The 19,513-nt window shown below is 36.8% G+C and overlaps 1 protein-coding gene across 2 annotated transcripts; it reads right to left on the bottom strand.

Annotated features, from left to right (window-relative positions):
• Window positions 1-14: 14 nt before the first annotated feature.
• LOC119547079 (protein FAM107B) lies at window positions 15-19,116 on the bottom strand. 2 transcript variants are annotated; one of them, XM_037853772.1, is made up of 3 exons: window positions 18,350-19,116; window positions 946-1,147; window positions 15-854 (listed from the first exon to the last, which is right to left on the bottom strand). In XM_037853772.1, the coding sequence occupies exons 2-3, from the start codon at window positions 1,095-1,097 to the stop codon at window positions 572-574; spliced, it is 435 nt and encodes a 144-aa protein (XP_037709700.1). In that variant the 5' UTR covers window positions 1,098-1,147; window positions 18,350-19,116; the 3' UTR covers window positions 15-571. The 2 variants fall into 2 exon arrangements, with proteins under 2 accessions (XP_037709700.1, XP_037709699.1); XM_037853771.1 differs by lacking the exon at window positions 18,350-19,116 and adding an exon at window positions 4,210-4,597.
• Between the last annotated feature and the right edge of the window lie 397 nt (window positions 19,117-19,513).

The raw sequence follows: 19,513 nt of genomic DNA on the forward strand, positions 1-19,513 counted from the left end.
ATTCCAGAAACTAAATTTGTATATAGATATATATTGTATATAGTTCTGTAATCTGTTTAAATTTCTTTGCTTGACATAAAATAGTTGTTCTATGTGTGTAGATCAAATATCTTTCGCCCATGTTTTGTCTGTCTCTCTGTCTTACTTTCTAACACATTGCCCTGTTTACAGCATTTTCGGTCTCACTAATTTTTAGATATACATATACATAACTCTATACTAGATACATTATATTCAATTTTGTTGTTTGATTTGGAAGAAAAGGGTACATTTAGAAACTAAAACTTTATACACATGGTTTATACACAACGAAATTAGAGCAAGGAAATCATAACTTAGATTAGTAATACGGACTAACGAACTAAATAATTAAATGGCTTAGTCTAGGAGTAAACTTTAATTAGAATAACCAACTAGTTTTGCATAATATCAAAATGAAAACCGCTCTCAAAGTTAACACATAAAAAACACATGGTTTCCTTACACACAATTTGGTTAGGTCTGTTACTAAAAACTAAACATTAATCAAGCTGAGGATTATAGGATGAGGGATATCCGAGTGGGCTGCTCCTTAATGGTTGGTTGGTTGCGCCGTGCGCAGTTTGGCCCGCACGTTCAGATACTCGGGATTCACGTACTGCCGATCCTCGGCATCCTCCTGATCCTGGTTTTTGGCCGCCGCCTCGTGCTTCTGTGCCCGCTCCATGATCACTCGGCCGAGTTCTCCTTTCAGTCCCGGAATCCCGCCCACGATTTCCGCATCCGGTGAGTGTTGCTCGGCGGCGGCATGTCGTTCCTTCTGCTTGTCGTAGGCACGTTGCAGTTCCGATTTTTGGTTCAGCACGCTCTTGCCACTGAAATAATTAAAGATCATTATAAAAATGCTAAGTATAAAACCCAAAAGGTTGACAATTGAGCGAATTTAATTTAACTACTATTACTCACACTCTGGCATTGAATTTCAGCTCCCGATGCAGTTCCTTGCGATCTATGTTCTCCATGCAGGGATTGATGAGCTTCTTGGGCAGGATCAGCCCATCGGAGTCCGTCTGGACGCCAGTGGGCGTGGCCGGCGGGGAGCTGGTCATGGACATCATCGTTCCGTCCGCGTTCTCAGCCTCCGCCAGACTGTGCCTGAATGCTGTATCTGAAAGATAGATGCAGAGAATTAACCGATTAGTGAATGGATTCGCATTCTTTCCCACTCGTCGACTGCACCGAAAAAAATACTTGCTAACAAATTAATATAATTTTTACAAGACATAATGAAGAGTAAGATATTTTAATGACCCCATGCTATCGAAGTCTGTACCTTTTACTACAAACAGAGCCATATCTTTAAGATGTTGTTTTTAAAATGAATATTTTATTGCCTCAGTGTATATCTGGACGATGTCCCCTTGTTTGACTGTGCCAAAGTTTAATTGGCACTTGGCCTTCCCCTCACAAATCAGTTCGGGCCTTAACCACCCAACAATGCACACAACAACCGTTCGAGAACCCAACAAAAGACGTCTAAAGCTACGCTGTCTTCGTCGTTTATTAAGGTTAAATATTTCTCCCCATTCATGTCATTGTCAATTTGTTATTACAAAAAAGAATAAAATAAAAAAAGGCCAACAAACAACAACAGCTGTAAAACCGTAAAAAAAAATTATGAGCTGCAGAGGAACAGAAACTCGATTCAAGTCAGCGGTAAAGTTCTTTCCGACCGTATTCTTCTCGTTCTGGTTCTTCTGTTCTTTTTGTAAATTTTTCTCTGAACCGTCACCAGCGATGAACTTCTTTTGTTCACCCATCATATTAACCTACATCGCGGCGAACTAGTTAGTAGCTCGAAGCCCAAAACCTAAACTAGATTAATAGCCGATGATAAGGGACAGAGTGAAAATAAATAAAAAAGAAAAAACGCTGAAAGGGCAATGACACGGTGAAATGGCTTTGCAACCGAGATGAAAATCGCAATAAGTTCAGTGGGTACAGTTTTGAGCAGAATTTGCTGACTATAGCACCAGGGAACTGTGCCAAAAAGTCACAATCCAAATGGGATTACATTTGTATAGATCGGATATATTAAGCAAATGCAAACTGGTGCATCTTAATAAGTTTGGGCTAAAGCCAAATATACTTACAATAATAAAACATATTAATTTTAAATTTAACATGAGCTCTGAGATAGAATTGTAAGCCAAGCAATTGAAAACTGAAGTTACGAAAAGTGGGCCAACGTATTTTTTCAGCATAAATAAATAAACACAGAAAGTCGGGCAGTTAAACCACTTGATAAAAAGTTATTTAAAAAAAGGGTCAATAGCAGAGAGTACAAAATCATTTACAACAACATAATATAAATTGGCAAACTTGTTCACACGAGTCTCAACATTTCTTCGAGAGGGTTAACCAACCTTAATTGCCATCTCCGCTCAAAGTTCGCGCTCGACAATCGATCAATCAATTTCATCAGAGTCACTTCAGACAATCCAACTAAATTATGGTTGATTCAATGGAAAAACACATTCAAGATTTGTACGCTCAAACCACAAAAATCTCTTGTTTGTCGACTCTAATGGCCATGAAAACGCCGGTCTGCGGTGGTAAACCTTTAACATTTTGAAGCCCTCAAGCAAAATATGACAAAACCAGCTTTATCAGCGACTGCATTATGCTAATCAATATGTCCCATATGTGGCCCAATCGGAAATCGCATGCAAAGCCGTATTGATTGATTTTTCTACGATTTCAAATAGAAATTTGCATTCGCCGACTCTGAACTCGTACTTTGCATTTCCATTTACAGCGTTGTCTGGTCCGGGTTATTCTGATAGTTTTGCTTGGATTGACCCAATGCAACTAGGAAGGGAAAAGGGAAAAAACATTGAGGAAGTATCTGTTTTGTGTAGACGTTTTAAACACCCTTGTAAAAGGAAATTAAGTTCATTTTTAATAAATACAACGGATTTAAGAAGTTCTTAGAGGTTATAATTTTAAAATGATATAAAGAGGTGTTGCAGAAATATTTTTCGGATTTTAGATCACTAGAGAGGGCAACCAAAACAAAGAAGTAAGCTTTCCTTCTAAATTTGAATACCCACAGTTGCGAGGGTATTTTAATCAGTTCCAAACGGAGCTTCACTTCACTTACGATGTCCATCGTCGTACAACAAGTTTTCACTTGCGCAATCGAGTGGTTCGACTCGCCAGACCCCCTCCTTAACCCCTTCACGCCCCACCAATCGGTTAGAAAATTGTGCGCAACTCGCTTCCATGTGGGTTAATGAGTTGCACATGTGCTGTGGGGTTTGGGTGTGAAATTAAGGCAAATGAAATAAACGACGGAGTCCACATAAGGGACCGAGTTAAAGACACAACCCCGTGGACAGACGACCGACCACTCCACCCAGGCTAATTATATGCAATTTGTTTTCACCGAATGACCGGAGGCAACCCACTCTAAGCCACATAAATCAAGACAACATTGGAGTGCATTGTGTACACAATTTATGATATGGCATAGGGCTCTGAATTATTATCAAGTGCGGTCTCCAAACGAAAGTTTTCTTTAAAGACAGCCTATCCACTTAACCGGGTTAGGGGACCAACAAGCCATGACAGCACAGTTAAAGGCAAACCATTGTCATGGGAGGGTTAACTAGCCCAGATCGTGAGATATGTGAAGCAAAGGGCAAAGGCAATTTTCTGGCTCTCAAGTAGTAAGTTTCGAAATCGAAGTGGTCCCGGAAATATGGTTATAACTCTGCATATTTAAATGTATTAATTGGCTCTATTGTAAATGTATAAATTAAAATAAATAAGCCATTTTTAAAGCTTTCACCTTAAATCCTTTTATAAATTTTAGACATATTTTTCACAATTTCTAAATATTTTTTTTTGTTTTACGAACTCAAATTCAGCACACCTTTGAGCCTCTTTCAACCTTATCAGCCATGTGTGATGGCATGTCTTTCCAAAATTTTCTACACTTTTACCCGTGTTCAGTGGCAGTACTTAATCATTTTACACCATCGCCGAAAGCCAAGTCTGTGGAAAACCAAAACAAAAAGAGATGGCCACGATTTCACTGACTCTGAGAAGTGTGCAGCTCTTTTGTCTGCCTATAAGAATGGCTTGAATAGAGTGATGAATAAATGAGCGAATGTGTGAATATATAAGCGAATGAATTATTCACGCGGCAGACTTGTCTTGACTCACTTTCAAAGATGGACATGCGGTTCATGATGTTGCTGGAGATATTCGGCGAGGGTCGCTGCATTTTTGTGACCCTTTTTCGGCTTATCAAAAAGCTAGACTAATGTGAACTGGAATTTTTTTTTAGATTTTGTAAGTATAATTTTTTTTGGCTATTGAACAATACACTTGAATTTTTATTAATTATGTGATTTTATAATTTTTAAGGGCAAAACAATCGAGTGTTGCTGCGTTTAGTTATTTTTTGTTTAACAGCTGAGGTGTTGCTGGTGGTTCAAATGCTGCAGCTGCTGGTGGTTAATTTTGGCTCACATCTTAATTACATATATAGAGAGAGACTTTCGCTTTCCTCGACGTTCTTATCAACGCAACAAACGGCTAAAAACTGCGAGCCGAGAAGGAAAATGTTTGTAACCGGACCCCTGCAATCGATTGCTGCTGCTGCTGATGTTGCTGCCGTTGCTGTTGCTGCTGTTTCTGCTGCTGCTGCAACTTTGTGCAGTGCAACGCCAACACGTAACGCGTTTGGCTCGCTATTTTAGGCTTCCTCATTTGCAGCAGCTAACCAAACACGGCAGGGTTGGAAAACGGGGTTGGGTTTGAGTTTGGGTTTGGGGCTGAAATGGGGGCTTTTTATTTTTACGCCGCCGGACTGGCTTATGCAAGCCGAACAAACGACCAACAAACAGCTGACCCAGATATGCATTTCAGCCACGAACAGAACGGAATACTTAGAACCAAACGTAGCCAGCGGTGAGCTACAGCCAAAACGGATTAAATCCTTCAAAAAGTGAAAGCTCTTTGTTCTCAATCAAAAACCCCAACCCCCAAATGCCATCACATAGCTCGTATGAGCCCTATATTATAAAATTGTTACCAACTAGTTCTTACGAAGTCGAAGCTACAAATTCTCTGCATAAAAAAAAATAATTATAATTTGAAATTTAAACTTAAAATGTTTGAATAACTATTAGAATTTTTTCTACTCAGAGAAAACTAGCAAAAGTTTTAGGTGCAAGAACAGGGCTGAAAAGTTTTAAAAAGTAACATGTTTTATACACATTTTTTTACTTATGCTGTTTAAAACGCTTTGTTATACATTTAAAAATGTTTTGACCCTATAAAACGTCGAATTTTAAGGCATAATTTTCTCTGTATATTTTTTATAATCTTTTTTTTTAATATTAAAAAAAATCCTGAAAGCATTTTTTATAACAATTAAGTAAATAAAATATTTTGTGGCCAAAAAGTCAATTTTTAATTTTTTGTTTAAATATAATTCCTAAAATTTTTGTTTAAGTATAATTTTTAAATTTGTTGTTTATAAAAATGTATTTGGTTAGGGACACAAATTATTATAAAGTCCATAACTAAAGTTCTTATTTATGTAATTTTTGAAAATTTTAGTTGACAAAAGTTTATATGTTTAAGGTACCACACAATATTCTTCAAAGTTAAGAGCACACATATTATAGGCTCCAAGGCAGAGCTTTGATTTATGATACCCTTCCTTTAAGCGCATTATGTCAGCTGACACCAGGATGTTGCATGTCGCATGTGGCATTTGGCAGTGGCAGCTGGGGGCGGCAGCCTTGACCCGACGCTCCCACCCGTCTGCATAGAGGACACACGTGTGCAGGATAACAAAGGACCCGAAAAGGGGGGGAGGGTATTCAGCCTCCTACCAGCCGAAGCTTTTGCCGGAAGCTTCACTCTCGCGTTCTCTTTCCGTTTCTGTATATCCATCTCTCGGGGATTTTGTAGGAGCATCGGCAGCCTCCTCCTGGGGAAGAAAATGGAAAATCGACAGCCAAAGGCGAGCGTTTTCCAGCATCCGTTTCCTGGCCGCCTGGTGCTAATTGGCTCCATGGAGAAAATGGCCGCTCCACACACAACACAAACAAAGCGGCGGCCCCTTTAGCCCCCCTTTGGCCGCATTTTCCGACCCCTTCGCAAGATGGAAGTCTAAGACATGGACCAACTTCTTGGATGGCCGATAATCCAGGACACACAAAAAAAATAAAGGACCTTCGGCAGGGGAAGTTGCAGCCACTCCAGTATTTCTCCAGTCGCGGATATTGGGGAGGTTTTTGAGGGGGGTCGGGCGATTCAAGGGGGTGGAGTGGTGGTGGGGAACAAAGGGGCGGAACCGGGAGCCCGCCATTGAGCAACTCTAACTCAAATACTCCGCCTCAAATCAACCGGCGAGCAGCAAACGACACAGGCTGGATGGCAAACAGGAGCAACAGGAGTCGCCAAACAGGAGCTATGACGTCAGCAACAGGATAAGAAAGAGATGGCGACAGTGCGAGCGAGAGGATAAAAGCTATCTACACAGCGGAAAAAAATCTATTATTGTGTTTTGATCCTTTTTTGACATTTTTGGAATTACTTTAAAATTATTTTAATTAATATTAAAGGATTTTTTTTAATCAAAGTATGCTTGTTTTTAAAAAGGAAATTTGACTTATGAGATCAGAGGTATAATTTACAGCTTTTATCTATGCTTTTCCAATATGTTTTACGCTGCTTAAAATTATTGAAAATGAGGTTATCTCACAACCACTTAACGACCATTTGAATCAAAGTATGCGTGTTTTTAAAAGGAAATTTGACTTATGAGTACAGAGGTATAATTTATAGCTATTATCTATACTCTTCCAATATGTCTTACGCAGCTTAAAATTATTTAAAATATAAGATTATCTTTCAACCATTTAACGAACATTTGGATCAAAGTATGCTTGTTCTTAAAAAGAAATTTGACTTATGAGATCAGAGGCATAATTTAAAGCTGTTATCTATGCTTTTCCAATATGTGTTACGCTACTTAACATTATTTAAAATATGAGATTATCTTACAACCATTTAACGACAATGTTCCCTAATTTCTCCGAGTGCAGGGAGCTTTCAGTTGTCTTTAGAGCTTTTGTCAACCCAACAAGCACAGCATTTGACATCTCTTTCTTTCTCTGCATACCTTCTCCTTCTGTGATGTCATATATTCATCGACCCTTGGGGAACCCTCGTTCTTTCTCTCTCTCTCTCTCTAGAGGTTTGTGCGAAAAACATCAATAAATAGATTTCCCTGATTTTTCAACAGGATAGCAGAAATGGCAGCAAAAGTCGGCAAACAAAAAATCACAAGTCTCTAACAAAAAACCACCCAAGCCTCCCCCTCATTCCCCTTAACACCAGAATGCCTGAATATTCGCCCAAAGCTTTGGGTATTGTATTTCTACCAAGGGGGCTCGTCGTGACTTTTTCTATACATAGATGGTTGTGGGTTAATCAGCTGTGCGTGTGGTCAGGGGTTAAGAGGTTGCCTAGCTAATTTTTTACGGGAGTTTCTCATACTTCATGTGGGCAACAAAAAAATGGGGTTGGATAGATAGAATATTTGCTTACCACAAAGTGAGTGTGTTTGCCGGCTGTAAATATTTGGACAACCAGGCCAGAAATAACAAAAATAGAAACAGGCCAAAACAGTTCAATAAATAAACCAGCCAACTTGTGTTTTGGCTAAAAGCAAATTTGTGTACGATGAGGATTTTTAGCTCAAAGTTCTTATACCCCTCTGCTGGATTTAAATCACTTTTTAATGTGTCGAAAAATAGTCGAACTCGTTTATCGCAAACCAAAGTAGGACAAGTTTCCAAGAACTATAAAATTTTCTTTTACGTCCAAACTAAGTTGCAAAGAACTTATACAGAACAAGTTTCAGTGGTTATTAGATTAAAGAGGGAATCTAACACAGAGTAAATGCTGACGTTCTCATCTGAGTTGAAAATGTTCTTAAAAATATAACGACATTTTTGAAGTTGAAAATGTTTTCATTTTGCTCAATTCAAGAACAATGTTCTTGGACGTTTCTCTCTGTGAAGGAAATGTTAAAGTATTAAATACTAAACAAATCTTATTAACATTTTGGTTACTATCTTTCATTGGCTTTGCATGAAATATGAATATACAAAAACATTATAATATTTGGAAATGAGACATATCAAATTGTGTAGGTACCTTTAGCTTTTTCCCCATTCTATTTTTATTGTTACTTTTTTATTTTCCCTAATCCTTCCCACCTTTATACCTTCATTAGGCGTAATTGGTCGGTAGGTTCTGTTCTAGCGAAATAAACCCAATAGCTTTTGCCTCATTGAAGGCGCGTGATAGTCATAGAATTTTTATATTTACTATTTATTTGTGTTTGCCACATTGGCCTGTGTTTGTCTGCCAACAGAGAACACGCAAGGCTATTTCTATTAACCAGCCGCCACCACCCCCATTTCTTTTGAAGTTCACGCTCTTTCAACAAACCCCTACTTCCCTGAGTTTTGTAAAACCTATTTCTTTTTTTCTTTAATTTTAATGGCGTGTCTGAATTTATTGGCCACGTTTAGTCGGCTGTTTGAGCCCCACGCCCACCGCTAATTATCCGGCAGGTGAGTCATGAAATTAGCTAATCTGCCACGCCCCCACAACCTTTTTTTTATTTTTTTTTCCTTCGATTTTGTGGTCAATCACCCAGTGGGAGATGCAACCACAGGAAGTCGTCCAAGTGGCCAGGGGCATTCGGCAATGTAAGTCAGTCATTCCCCAGCTGCAAAGTAGCTTACCGGCTTTCACCTGCCACGCCCCCCGCCCCCTCACCACCCCTACCGAAAGTGTCCGCTTCAGTCATTCATTCAGTCATTCATTCACTCACAGCCACTAATTTTCCGCGTCGACATCGTTTGTCGTCTTGTACGCGCTTTTAATAACAATTTTCAGTTTAATTTCTTGCATTTTTTTCTCTTTTTATTTTTGTATTTTGGCTAAGCGGCTTGACAAGTGGACATAAAATACAAAAAACAAACCGGTCAAAGCCCAGTCAAAGTCCACAAACCGAAAACAGTTGGCATTGCGCAATGGGAAAGCCTCGAAAATATACAACCTGGCAACGGGAACTCTAAGTGGTTACTGGGAATCGGGGGAAACTTTGTGAAAAACTCCCTGTAAAACTCCCTGACGAACTTCCAGTTCAACTCCCTGAAAAACTGACCTTTCCTTGGAACTCATTCTGGCCCCAAACGGCGAACTATTCCGAGAAATCGGAACCCAGGCATTAAACGCATTTCTAAATCTAAACAGAGATTTGCTATATAAACAATAGCAAAAGAGCAACTCAGCAGCCCCACACATGTGGCATTCCAAATCCAACATTCCTCATAAACAATAACACAAACAATTTAACCGACCCCACACCACAGACAGAATTTTTGAACAATAAACAGAAAATTTGTTTTTGCCGCGAGTCGGAAACGTTTATAGTTCGAACTAGAAAAAAATATTGGAAAAGATTCGAACGAAAAATACCTTGTTCAATAATTTATGCAATCTCTAGAAAAAAATCCATTTAAATCTTAAATCTTACTATCCATATTTTGTCTTTTTGTTGTGTGACACATTTTTTGCTGTTCTTATTTTATGATATTAATGCTAAGACATAAATTGATGTTAAAATAAAAATATATTTTCATTTTACTATGATAAGAAATATGGTATTTTCATTTTATTGTATTAATAAATATTGTATTTATAAACCATTGTGTAAACAAAACACCCCTGTATTTCAACATCACTGGGTACTAATGCAAGGGGCGCTGAGCGAGTCCATTAAAAGAATTTCGTAATCGAAATCCCGCATCGAGCCAATCAAGCTAAAAAATTCTGAACTCATAGCCATGCGGGTGCAAAACGCTTATCAGCCGGAATAATAGCTTGGACAACAACGAAAACCAAATGAAATAAATTTAATAAACATTTTTATGATTGTTCTTCATTTCAGTGCTTTTTGTTTCCAGGGCTTTATGGAAATTTGTTACTTTTTGATATACCTTAATAATCTCAAGTTATTTTAGGGGATAAGCGATTATAGTTAGGCAAATATTTGACCATGAACGAGCATTAAACGTAGACGTCAGTTTAGATAAGAAGTTCTTGCTATCTGAAGAATTTAAGAAATCATAAAAGAGTATTTCCATATGGCAAAGTTAAAAATTGGAAAAAACTTTAATGGCTAGAAACGTACAACTTTTAGCTGTTCTGTGTAAATATCATAAGATTTTATGATTCAATTTTCGAATGGAATGGTGAAAGTTTATTTTGCGTATTTTATTGATACTAAATAGAGCACTAAAAATGAGTTTCTTTATGGAACACCATTAAGTTTGTGTATGCAAATACTAGACAAATTGGTCATGTACCAAAATAATTCGTTTAGAGACTGGTAAACCGGAAAAAACTTTAAAATATAATTTTATATCTTGCTTACTTATGGAAGATAAAATTTTAGAAAAATATTTTTATGAGAAACTGAAGTTTCATTAAACTCTTTAAAAATGCGTTAATAGGGTTCAATAAATCATTTCCCAATTACCTAAGTATTAACCCTCATTGAGACAGCTATTTGGAATTAAGTATTATTCTGTGCTTTTGGCAACACTAGCGTATTATCTTCGTTTTCGATCTATAAATAAAAGTAGAGCTCATCCAAATTCACCTAAATCTCTGAATAAGATTCTTAAAATAGCCTAAGTTCCGCCTGCTAATTTCATTCCATACATACTCCATTCAAAATCATATTTCTATACGATTATAGGTGTATTTATGACATAATATGAGGGTCATTAAAATCGAACGCATCGACTGCCGTTTATCGAAATGGGTCATAAAGGCTATTAATTAATATTCAATCGACACAATGCAACCCCACCCCCTGGAAAATGTATTTTCAGACAGAGGCGGCAACTTAACAAGATATGACTTTAAGTCACAATCCGTGTAAATGAGCATTATAACAAAATGGCCTTGACAAGCCAAAAAACCAGTAACAACAATGGCCAAAGCAACAAATATTAAATTAGCCAATCAAAGCAGAAAAACCAAAACATTTCACGCGCTCGCAGGCAGTAATAATCATTTCAAGCAACTTAAAAAAAGTGTTTAAATAATTTTATATAAGCCAACAGACACTGAAGAAATTGCAGCACTTAACGTATAAAAATCTGTGCCTTACGAACCGGCTTAAAAAAAAAATAAAAACAATTAAAAGCGCTAAAAAGCATTCCAAGCCTTTCACTCTTTTTTTACAATCGCTTATCTTCCATGACCAAGCGAAATCATTTGCCTAGCCGAACTCGTAAAAAAAACCTCAATTGAAATTTTGTATTATTTGATAACTCCATTAAGACCCCAACAACAACAAAATCAATCAGTTGCGGAAACGGAACAAGCTACGCGAAACGAAAGAAATCAAATGGAACCAATCAAAGGAAAGTAAAACAAATTTGCATAAACCACGTTAATCAAAGAAGATTTATAGAGGAAACTATAGTTGTATGGCATTGATTGAGATCGAAACTGAAGAAAATAATATCAATCAAAGCTTATGAAGCTTAAAAAATTATAATGTTTTATAAAGCCGAACCAAAAAATCGAAACAGAAGGCTTATATAACAAATACATATTATAAACAAGATCTCCACGTCAATTAAAAAAAAACCACTGTCTATAATAATGAAAATATTTTTTTTATGCTCATAGTGTGATAAATATTTCCCATTGAACCCATTAAAAAGCCGTATCTTTTGGAAGCTTACGTCATCCGAAGGGATTCCAAAGAAATTTCAACTACTTATCGTTATTTCTCTGTGGTTTTTTGTTCTCGACCCCCTTGATTTTCTCTCTTTAAGACTCTCTTCTGGTATTTTTACTTATTTTCTGTTTTTTGCTCATTTTTTGTATCGCATGCAACAAGTTTCTTACATTGAAATATCAAAAATGTTCACAGGAAAGCATCAAAATGCGCAGCGCGAAGTTAAAAATCGGGCAAGGCTCTCTCTCTTTCTCTTTCTCTCTTCGGACATATCTCTTTCTCAAGTGGGTGCGTGTTTTGGGGTGTTGTGTTTATGTATTGCCCTGTGCTCTCTGCTCTTTTCTCCGCACTTTTACCCATTTTCTCCGCCTTTTCCCTGCCTATAAAAGGCCTCGCGTCATTGCACTTCGTTTGCTTGCTGTTGCTGTTGTTGTTGCAAAAAGGGGAGCTGTTGGTTGTGGGTGGTGGAAAATCAACACACACATAAAACAACAAAAAATAAAAAGATGTACCCCCAACTTTTGGAGATGGGGAAAATGCGTCACGGGGTTGCCAATGGCAGGGAGCCAAACAAATGTATGGAAAATCATGGGGGTGGCTCATAACAGTGGGGCATGGAAAATTATCCACAGCTGTTAATGCAATTATCACCCCACAGAAGTGCTCAATGTGCGATGAATTGCAGTAAACTGTCAATTACGCCTGTTAGATAATTCAATTTTCCCATAAATGAACAAGTGGAAATTTTAATGAAATTTGATGCAGTTGCACCTTTTGGCTTTTTTCTTTTAGTCGTAAAAACAAATTGTTTTAGATATACAAATTTTTTTTAATAGTATAATACTTTTAGCTATTAGTCAAGCATTAAAAATTACTCATTCATGAACTACTCATTGATGATTCCTTACTTACTTGTTACTTGTTTTTATATAAAGTTTTTGGTTTTGGACGACTTTTTGTTAGGTTGAATACTAGGCCTTAGTCGTAAAAATAAAATGTTTTAGATATAAACATTTTTTAAATATACTAATATTTTTAGCTGTTAGTAATAAATTATCATTGATGAGTGTTTCACAAAATAAATAATTTTAAAATGTTTGTTTTTAAATATACACATATTTGTTTATTTTTTTGAATGCCTCAACCGTTAGTCAAGCAATTCTATTTAGCATAAACAAGTGTTCGTTTGTTGTAAGTAGTCTTCAACATTAAACTTGCAACTTGAAAACAATGTTAACTGGTTAGCCCACAAAATCGTCAAAGGGTAACCATAGATCGACCTTGAAGATAGCCCATGTAGATCGTCAGAAAGACTTTGTGTATGGTGCAACCAATTTCCATATTCAATGCGATTCGGCACACTGTGACTGCGACTCACACTGTGATTGCGACTGTGACCGATGACGAGATCGACCATAAACCATAGGCAACCAAATGCGATGAAGATGGTGGAAAAACAAGACTATTCGACTGTCGACAGACTGCCGCGGTTGAAAAGTCAAAGTCAAATCCAAGACATAATACAATAATAACAAACCAACTACAAGAAAACAAGAGCAACAACGCCGGACGAACAATAATCGCAGAAAGGAAAACAAGTTTTCACTTTTTATATATTTTTAAGTTACTCGGGTTCGGGTTGCCCCCTCCTCAGTGGTGGGGGTATTCATTTCCAAACGCGATTCAATTGCAGTTGGTTGTTGCTTTCGTTGCCGGAGTTGTTGGTTGTCGCTTGGGCAAATTGTGGCCATAATGATGAATTGCATAAGCCGGAATCGTAATTATAATCAGTGACTACGACCGCCTCAGTTGCTCATCCGCTTTTGGTCATACAGTCCAACTTCCCCCAAGTCGAACATTAAAGTCTAGGCTCAGGGTTTCAAATTCCCAATGCCTGGTTACGTCAAAGAAAAATTACTCATAAAAGCAATTAATAAATTGGAGTTTCCAAAAAAAAATCTCATTGGTATTAATGTAGAAACCTAATTTGGAAAAAAAAATGTGTAATGGAATTAATATAATAAAAATCCTATAAATAGGGACTTTCATAATAAAACAAGGTTTAACACAGCCAAGCTTGCCTGTGATCAAGGCGATCGGTAGAAAAACCTGATCTTATCTCTAGCTCCCCTCCTTTCTTTGCAGATTTTTGCAGGAGTTGTGGCTCTTTTCGGGGAGCCAGATTATCGGGCTCGCGAATTACGCGCATTTAAAAATCTCCTCACAAAACATGACCATATAAGGAGTCGCATGGCAACCGAAATTAAAAAAAAAAACATGAGAACATGAGAAAACATACACAAATGGCTATTTTTGTGGCGTACCAAAACAACAACACAAAGTGCGATGATTACGTATCAAGCACATGGCCGCCGACGCCCCTTCTCATTTTCACCCCTCTATACAATTATAGCCCCACCCCTAGCAGTCAAAAAACGTTTCATTCATTCACACAGCGCCTGATTGCTCCTATTTTACCCTTTTTGCTATGGGAGATCTATTTACTAATTCGTTTGTTTTGCTAAAGATTTTGCTATATGCTAACAAACTTTGCTCAGCTAATCTTAATTGCGAAGATAAGATAACTAGGTTATCTCTTTCTTTTAGATAACTCTAAGAGATAGAAAAATGTAATTGATAATTATTAAAGATGTGCAACGTACATATATTTAAAGGGGAGCGGGAACAAATATTTTATCGTTATCCTAGGATGTTAAATGAATTACACAAAAATTATAAAGATATCAAAAATATTTTGTAACGACTTATACATTTGACTTCTTGAAGTAATAAAATAAATAATATTTTAAGAGTTCCTATTATAACAAAGAATGTTTTTAAAAACATTATATAGAGTATTTACAAAGCGGGTTTAACCCATTTCCTGTTCTTTTTACTTTGATAGCTGGTTGTGTGGCCTTGCTGCCTACTTTTTTGTATGTTTTTTTTTGCAAATCTAATCCAAATGGGAAGCGAATACCAGAAATGGAAATGTGCTTTCAATTGGCAATTACATGCATGTTATGCGATGTAGTTGACCTAATCGTAATTTGAGCAAACAAATGTAAAGCGCAAAAAAGAATTATCTGCAACAATGGCGATAAATTTAAAGCTTGTTTTTCAGACATTGTACAATGTACATGACCATGAATTTAATTGTTGAATATACATACATCGACTGAGATTAATCAGTTAAATGGTATTATATAAAAATCTTCAAAGACCATCTGTGCAAAATGGCAATATTCAACATCTGCTAGGATTGGTGGATACTGCAAAAATGCTCACTTCATTTAAAATTCTGAATGTGTCAGGGGATTCAGATGGTCCATCAATCAAGCCAAGATTAATAGCTGGCAATCGCGGTTAATCCTTTTTTTTTGTTAGGTGCCAGAGCTCATCAGTGACAATTTATCAATCATTAACCCAACCCAAATGGCCAACAAGCATGTGACGAGCAAGAGGGTTAATAATGCAAAGAGGACAACAAAATAACCAGTAATTAGAAAATTATAGATAAAAATCAAGTGAAATATGAAGCCCCATATACACGAATGTACATATGTATAATTTAAACATAAGAGTTGATATACCCACTGGGGAAACGAGAGAGGGCTACTGAAAAGAGGGTCCAAAAGGGCCTGGAACCCAAATAGCCTCCTCCACATGGGAGAGAGTGAGACAGTACCCATGGACATGCTAATCACGAACACAACGAAACGATATGAACAAAACAAAACCGAAAAAGAACGAGAGAAACCCACAAATAAAACCCGATTTGACAAAAATCCGCTGCCTGCTGCTGAAGTTTCTCGGCGCCTGTTCAAATAAGTTTCAAATTTTGACAAATAAAACCATGGTTTTGTAATTTACGAGCATTCCGAGCTATTTTCATAATGATTGAGCGCGAGTTGAGTGTTTGTGGCTCTTGATTCTCGGGTTCTCGAGTTGTCGGTTCTCGGGTCCCAGTTCCCAGGGGAGTTAAAAAAAAAATGGAAAAACAAAATAAGGACCTCTCCATGTCTCTTGTTTATTCTGCTTCTCTTTCTATCTCCAGCCTCACAAGCCGTGCAATAAAACGGGATTATGTACGAGTGTGTTTTCGGTGTCTACTGTTTGTTTGTATATGCCCAGATACAGGGAAAGTTCCCTAAGATTCATTTGGAATTTATGTATAATGAGTCAACCATGACTGAGTGACTTGACCAAAGTTTTTTAAGATGCTGATTCAACATTTAATTGAATTTCTTAAATTTAAATTTTCTAATTTCTTTTTTTTAAATGTTTTCTATTTTTTATTTCGTTTTTAGGGAATTATGGATTGGCTTTTGTTTTTTTTATATTTTTCTTTTAATTATCAACGATTCTATGATATTTCTATAATTTTAATGATATTTACTTAAAGTAATACTTCTTGTTGGAAATTTTCGTACTGCAAAGTTCACCTATGAGATGATTTTTAAAATTTTTTTTTATTTTTTATTTCGTTTTTTAACATTTATGGATTGGCCTTTGATTTTTTTAAATATTTTTTTTAACATTTTCAAGGATTCTATAATATTTCTAAAATTTGATCAATATACTTATAATCTTTATAATATAATACATTAATATAACACTTCTTGTTGGAAATTTCAGTACTCCTTAGTTCACCTATGACATGTTCTACTGTAGGTAGGGAGCCCTTTTTTAACCACTTGGTAGGGAGGTTGCTGGTTAGGAGGTTGCCCCGAGTGCAGGCTGGAAGGGGTGGTTGTTGGTGCCTAAAGAAGCTGCAGCCGACGGACGGAATGTGTCTAGACGTTTGATTACCGGGACAGACGCAGACGCAGATGCCGCGAGGTCGTGGCACAGTGGACTTAAACCGGGCTCTAATCGTAATTGCCCCCGATTTTTTATGCCACTTTATTGGTTTTTCGGGCTTGGCTTTACTTGATTCTCGAACTGACATAAAGTGTTTGCTTATCAGCTTTTTCCGTTCCCAGGCGGTCATTGTTGGTGTGTCTCTTGGTCTCATCGTCGATGACACAGTGGTGTGAAGTAGATAATGGGATAAGTGAGAAAATGGGCGGGTAATTAGGTTGGAAATTTATGGCGGCATGTCCGCAGATGATTAGAAAACATAATTCAATATAATACAATATAAGGTGATACAAGATGGCTTGCATTTCTTATAAGTTAAAAGTTACCCACCAAAACAGGTTTTAAGGAACCACAGATGTAAGCAATGCAAATAAAATGGCCAAGAATGTTTAAAAAAATAAGTTATAATCGGTTTTATAAGTGCTCTAAGACCTCAAAACCTTTAAATTAGTTTTACGTAAATATAATAGACAAGGAAAATTTATAATCTTATTTTAGATCTTTTTAAAAACAATTTTTTGTTTCTCCAACTGAAAGATCTTGAGATAAAAAGAACCCCTTTTAGGGATCAGTTCTCCTCAATAATCACTAAGTATATTATATCCGGTTTATAGCGTTAAAGAAGAAAGATTATGAGAAAACAAGGATCTACGGTAACCAATCCGGTTTTGGGATTACGCCATCAAGCCGGTTTGTGAGCCCGGTTCGGGTCCAAATGCTCAAATCGCATTCCTGAATTCGCCACACACTATCGGTTTTGGGTTCTCGATTCTCAAGGTAACTCGATGCTGCCCAATTCCCGTGACAGGGAAGAAGGCACGTAATCTTGTTCAGGGTTGTTAGCGATCGGAATCAGGCTCTTTTCTACCTGACTACATTCGACATTTGCGCATATTATTTGAATCGTCAGTTTTTTCCCCATTTCGTCACAGTGCATTAATCAGCATTGTGTCGCCCTTTGTTTTATTGTGCATATTTCAAATCCCATATTGCACCATGTATAGAAATATATTTAAATTGCTCAATTGCCCAGGGATTGCAAATGGTAGTCAAGGGGGTTGAATAAATTCTTGGGCTATAAATGAGTTCTTGTAAGAACTAAACCATTTTCTATGAAATGCTTTTGAACTTTTATAATCAGCTGAATATTATTAAGAAATATTTGGTTTTAGAGAACTAGTTTATAATAGTATTTATAACAATAGGACACTATCTTTAAAATAATAAAAACATAATATTATTTATTTAATAATTATTATGAAATACTAGGTTTTAGAGAACTAGTTTATAATACTACTAATAACAATAGGACACAATCTTCAAAACAAAACAATATTAATTATTTAATAATTTGTTACTATTACTTTGCCCACAGTTCGGCGACCCATGACAACCACTGTGCCTCAAAAATCAAGGACTCTCGATGGTTGAGCTAAATTTTGTGCACATTTGCGGGTTACTTTTTGCACAAAGGTCAAAGAGGCGCAAATCAAAAGCGGAGCCATTGAACGGGGGCCTTGACTTTTGCACTTTTGGCAAATGTTTTTTTTATATTTTCAGCAGGACATTCAGCAATTCGAACGCCGGACAAGCATGCGAATAAAAAAGATAAAGCAAAATACCGAAAGACATGCGAAAACTCACCACGAATGCCACAAGAGCCTGCTCAGAAGTGTGGTGAGATCCCTGCGACGGGGTTTGGGGGTGGTGGAGTTGAAGGTGGATAAACTGGTATTTCTGCCTCCCGACGATGTTTTGATTTTTCGCTATCTCTCTCTTTCGCTCAGCTGCTTCTGCTTTTTCGGTTTGTTTATGTGTAATCCTTTTGTTTCTTTCGCTTTTGGCGCGCAATTTTCCGTTGTTGTTGTTATTGTTTACTGCTGGTGGCAATTTGCAATGCAATTTTTCAACACACGCGAAACCGTTTTGTTGTTGCCTTTGTTATTGTTGCGTTGGCCGTGTGATTGCGATTATAGTTGTTGTTGTTGTTGCTTGTTGTATCTTTTGCAATTTTTTTTTTTCACAATTTGCATTTCACGTTTTTTTGCAGCAGCTTCGACGACTTTGACTTTGTTGGAAAACACATCCACACACACACACAAACACACTCTAACGAACCGAAAACAACAACAAAACAATCCGAGGAAGCTGCTGGCGTCTTTTTCTCTTTGATTTTCTTCCCAAGATTACAAATCCGATTTTACAGCCTGATTTATTGTGTTGTCGCGACTCTATCGCTATTTCCGCCGTCAGTCATTCGAAAACAAAATTGAGGATTGCACGTTAAGTTTGCATTGATATATCATCACATAAGTATTTGCCTTTTATGAAACCAAATATCATTTCGTGTTATTAAGCGCGACAAATCGGTTCCCGATGTTATTCTGTTTTATATTCGTTTTTTCTTTTGCTCGAAAAATTACGGATTGTGTTGTGCGCACTTGCTTTTATAGATTTCCTGAATGTTGCTGGCAGCATGTTTTTCGGCTCTCGCTCTCTTGCAACATTTACTCTCCCTCTCTCAGTGTTGCATTTTAATATTTTTAGCTATTTTGTAGCTAAATGGTTGAGGTAGAAAATGTTGTCAAAAAATTAGTAAATTAAATTAATAGGTAAAATTTTAATTCACTGTTTTTTTTTTTGCTGTATTTTCTTCAACGATTTAAACACAAAAATGTGCATAAGGCTAACAAAATACATAACTTTTCTTCTCACCATTTAATTTGATAGAATTTGTTTAACAAAATTATATTTGAAGTTTTAGACGTTTTTATACAAAATGCTAATACAATAAATAAGACAGTTAGA

Source organism: Drosophila subpulchrella, chromosome 2L, assembly GCF_014743375.2.
Source record: "Drosophila subpulchrella strain 33 F10 #4 breed RU33 chromosome 2L, RU_Dsub_v1.1 Primary Assembly, whole genome shotgun sequence".
In the NCBI taxonomy this organism is placed as follows: Eukaryota; Metazoa; Arthropoda; class Insecta; order Diptera; family Drosophilidae; genus Drosophila; species Drosophila subpulchrella.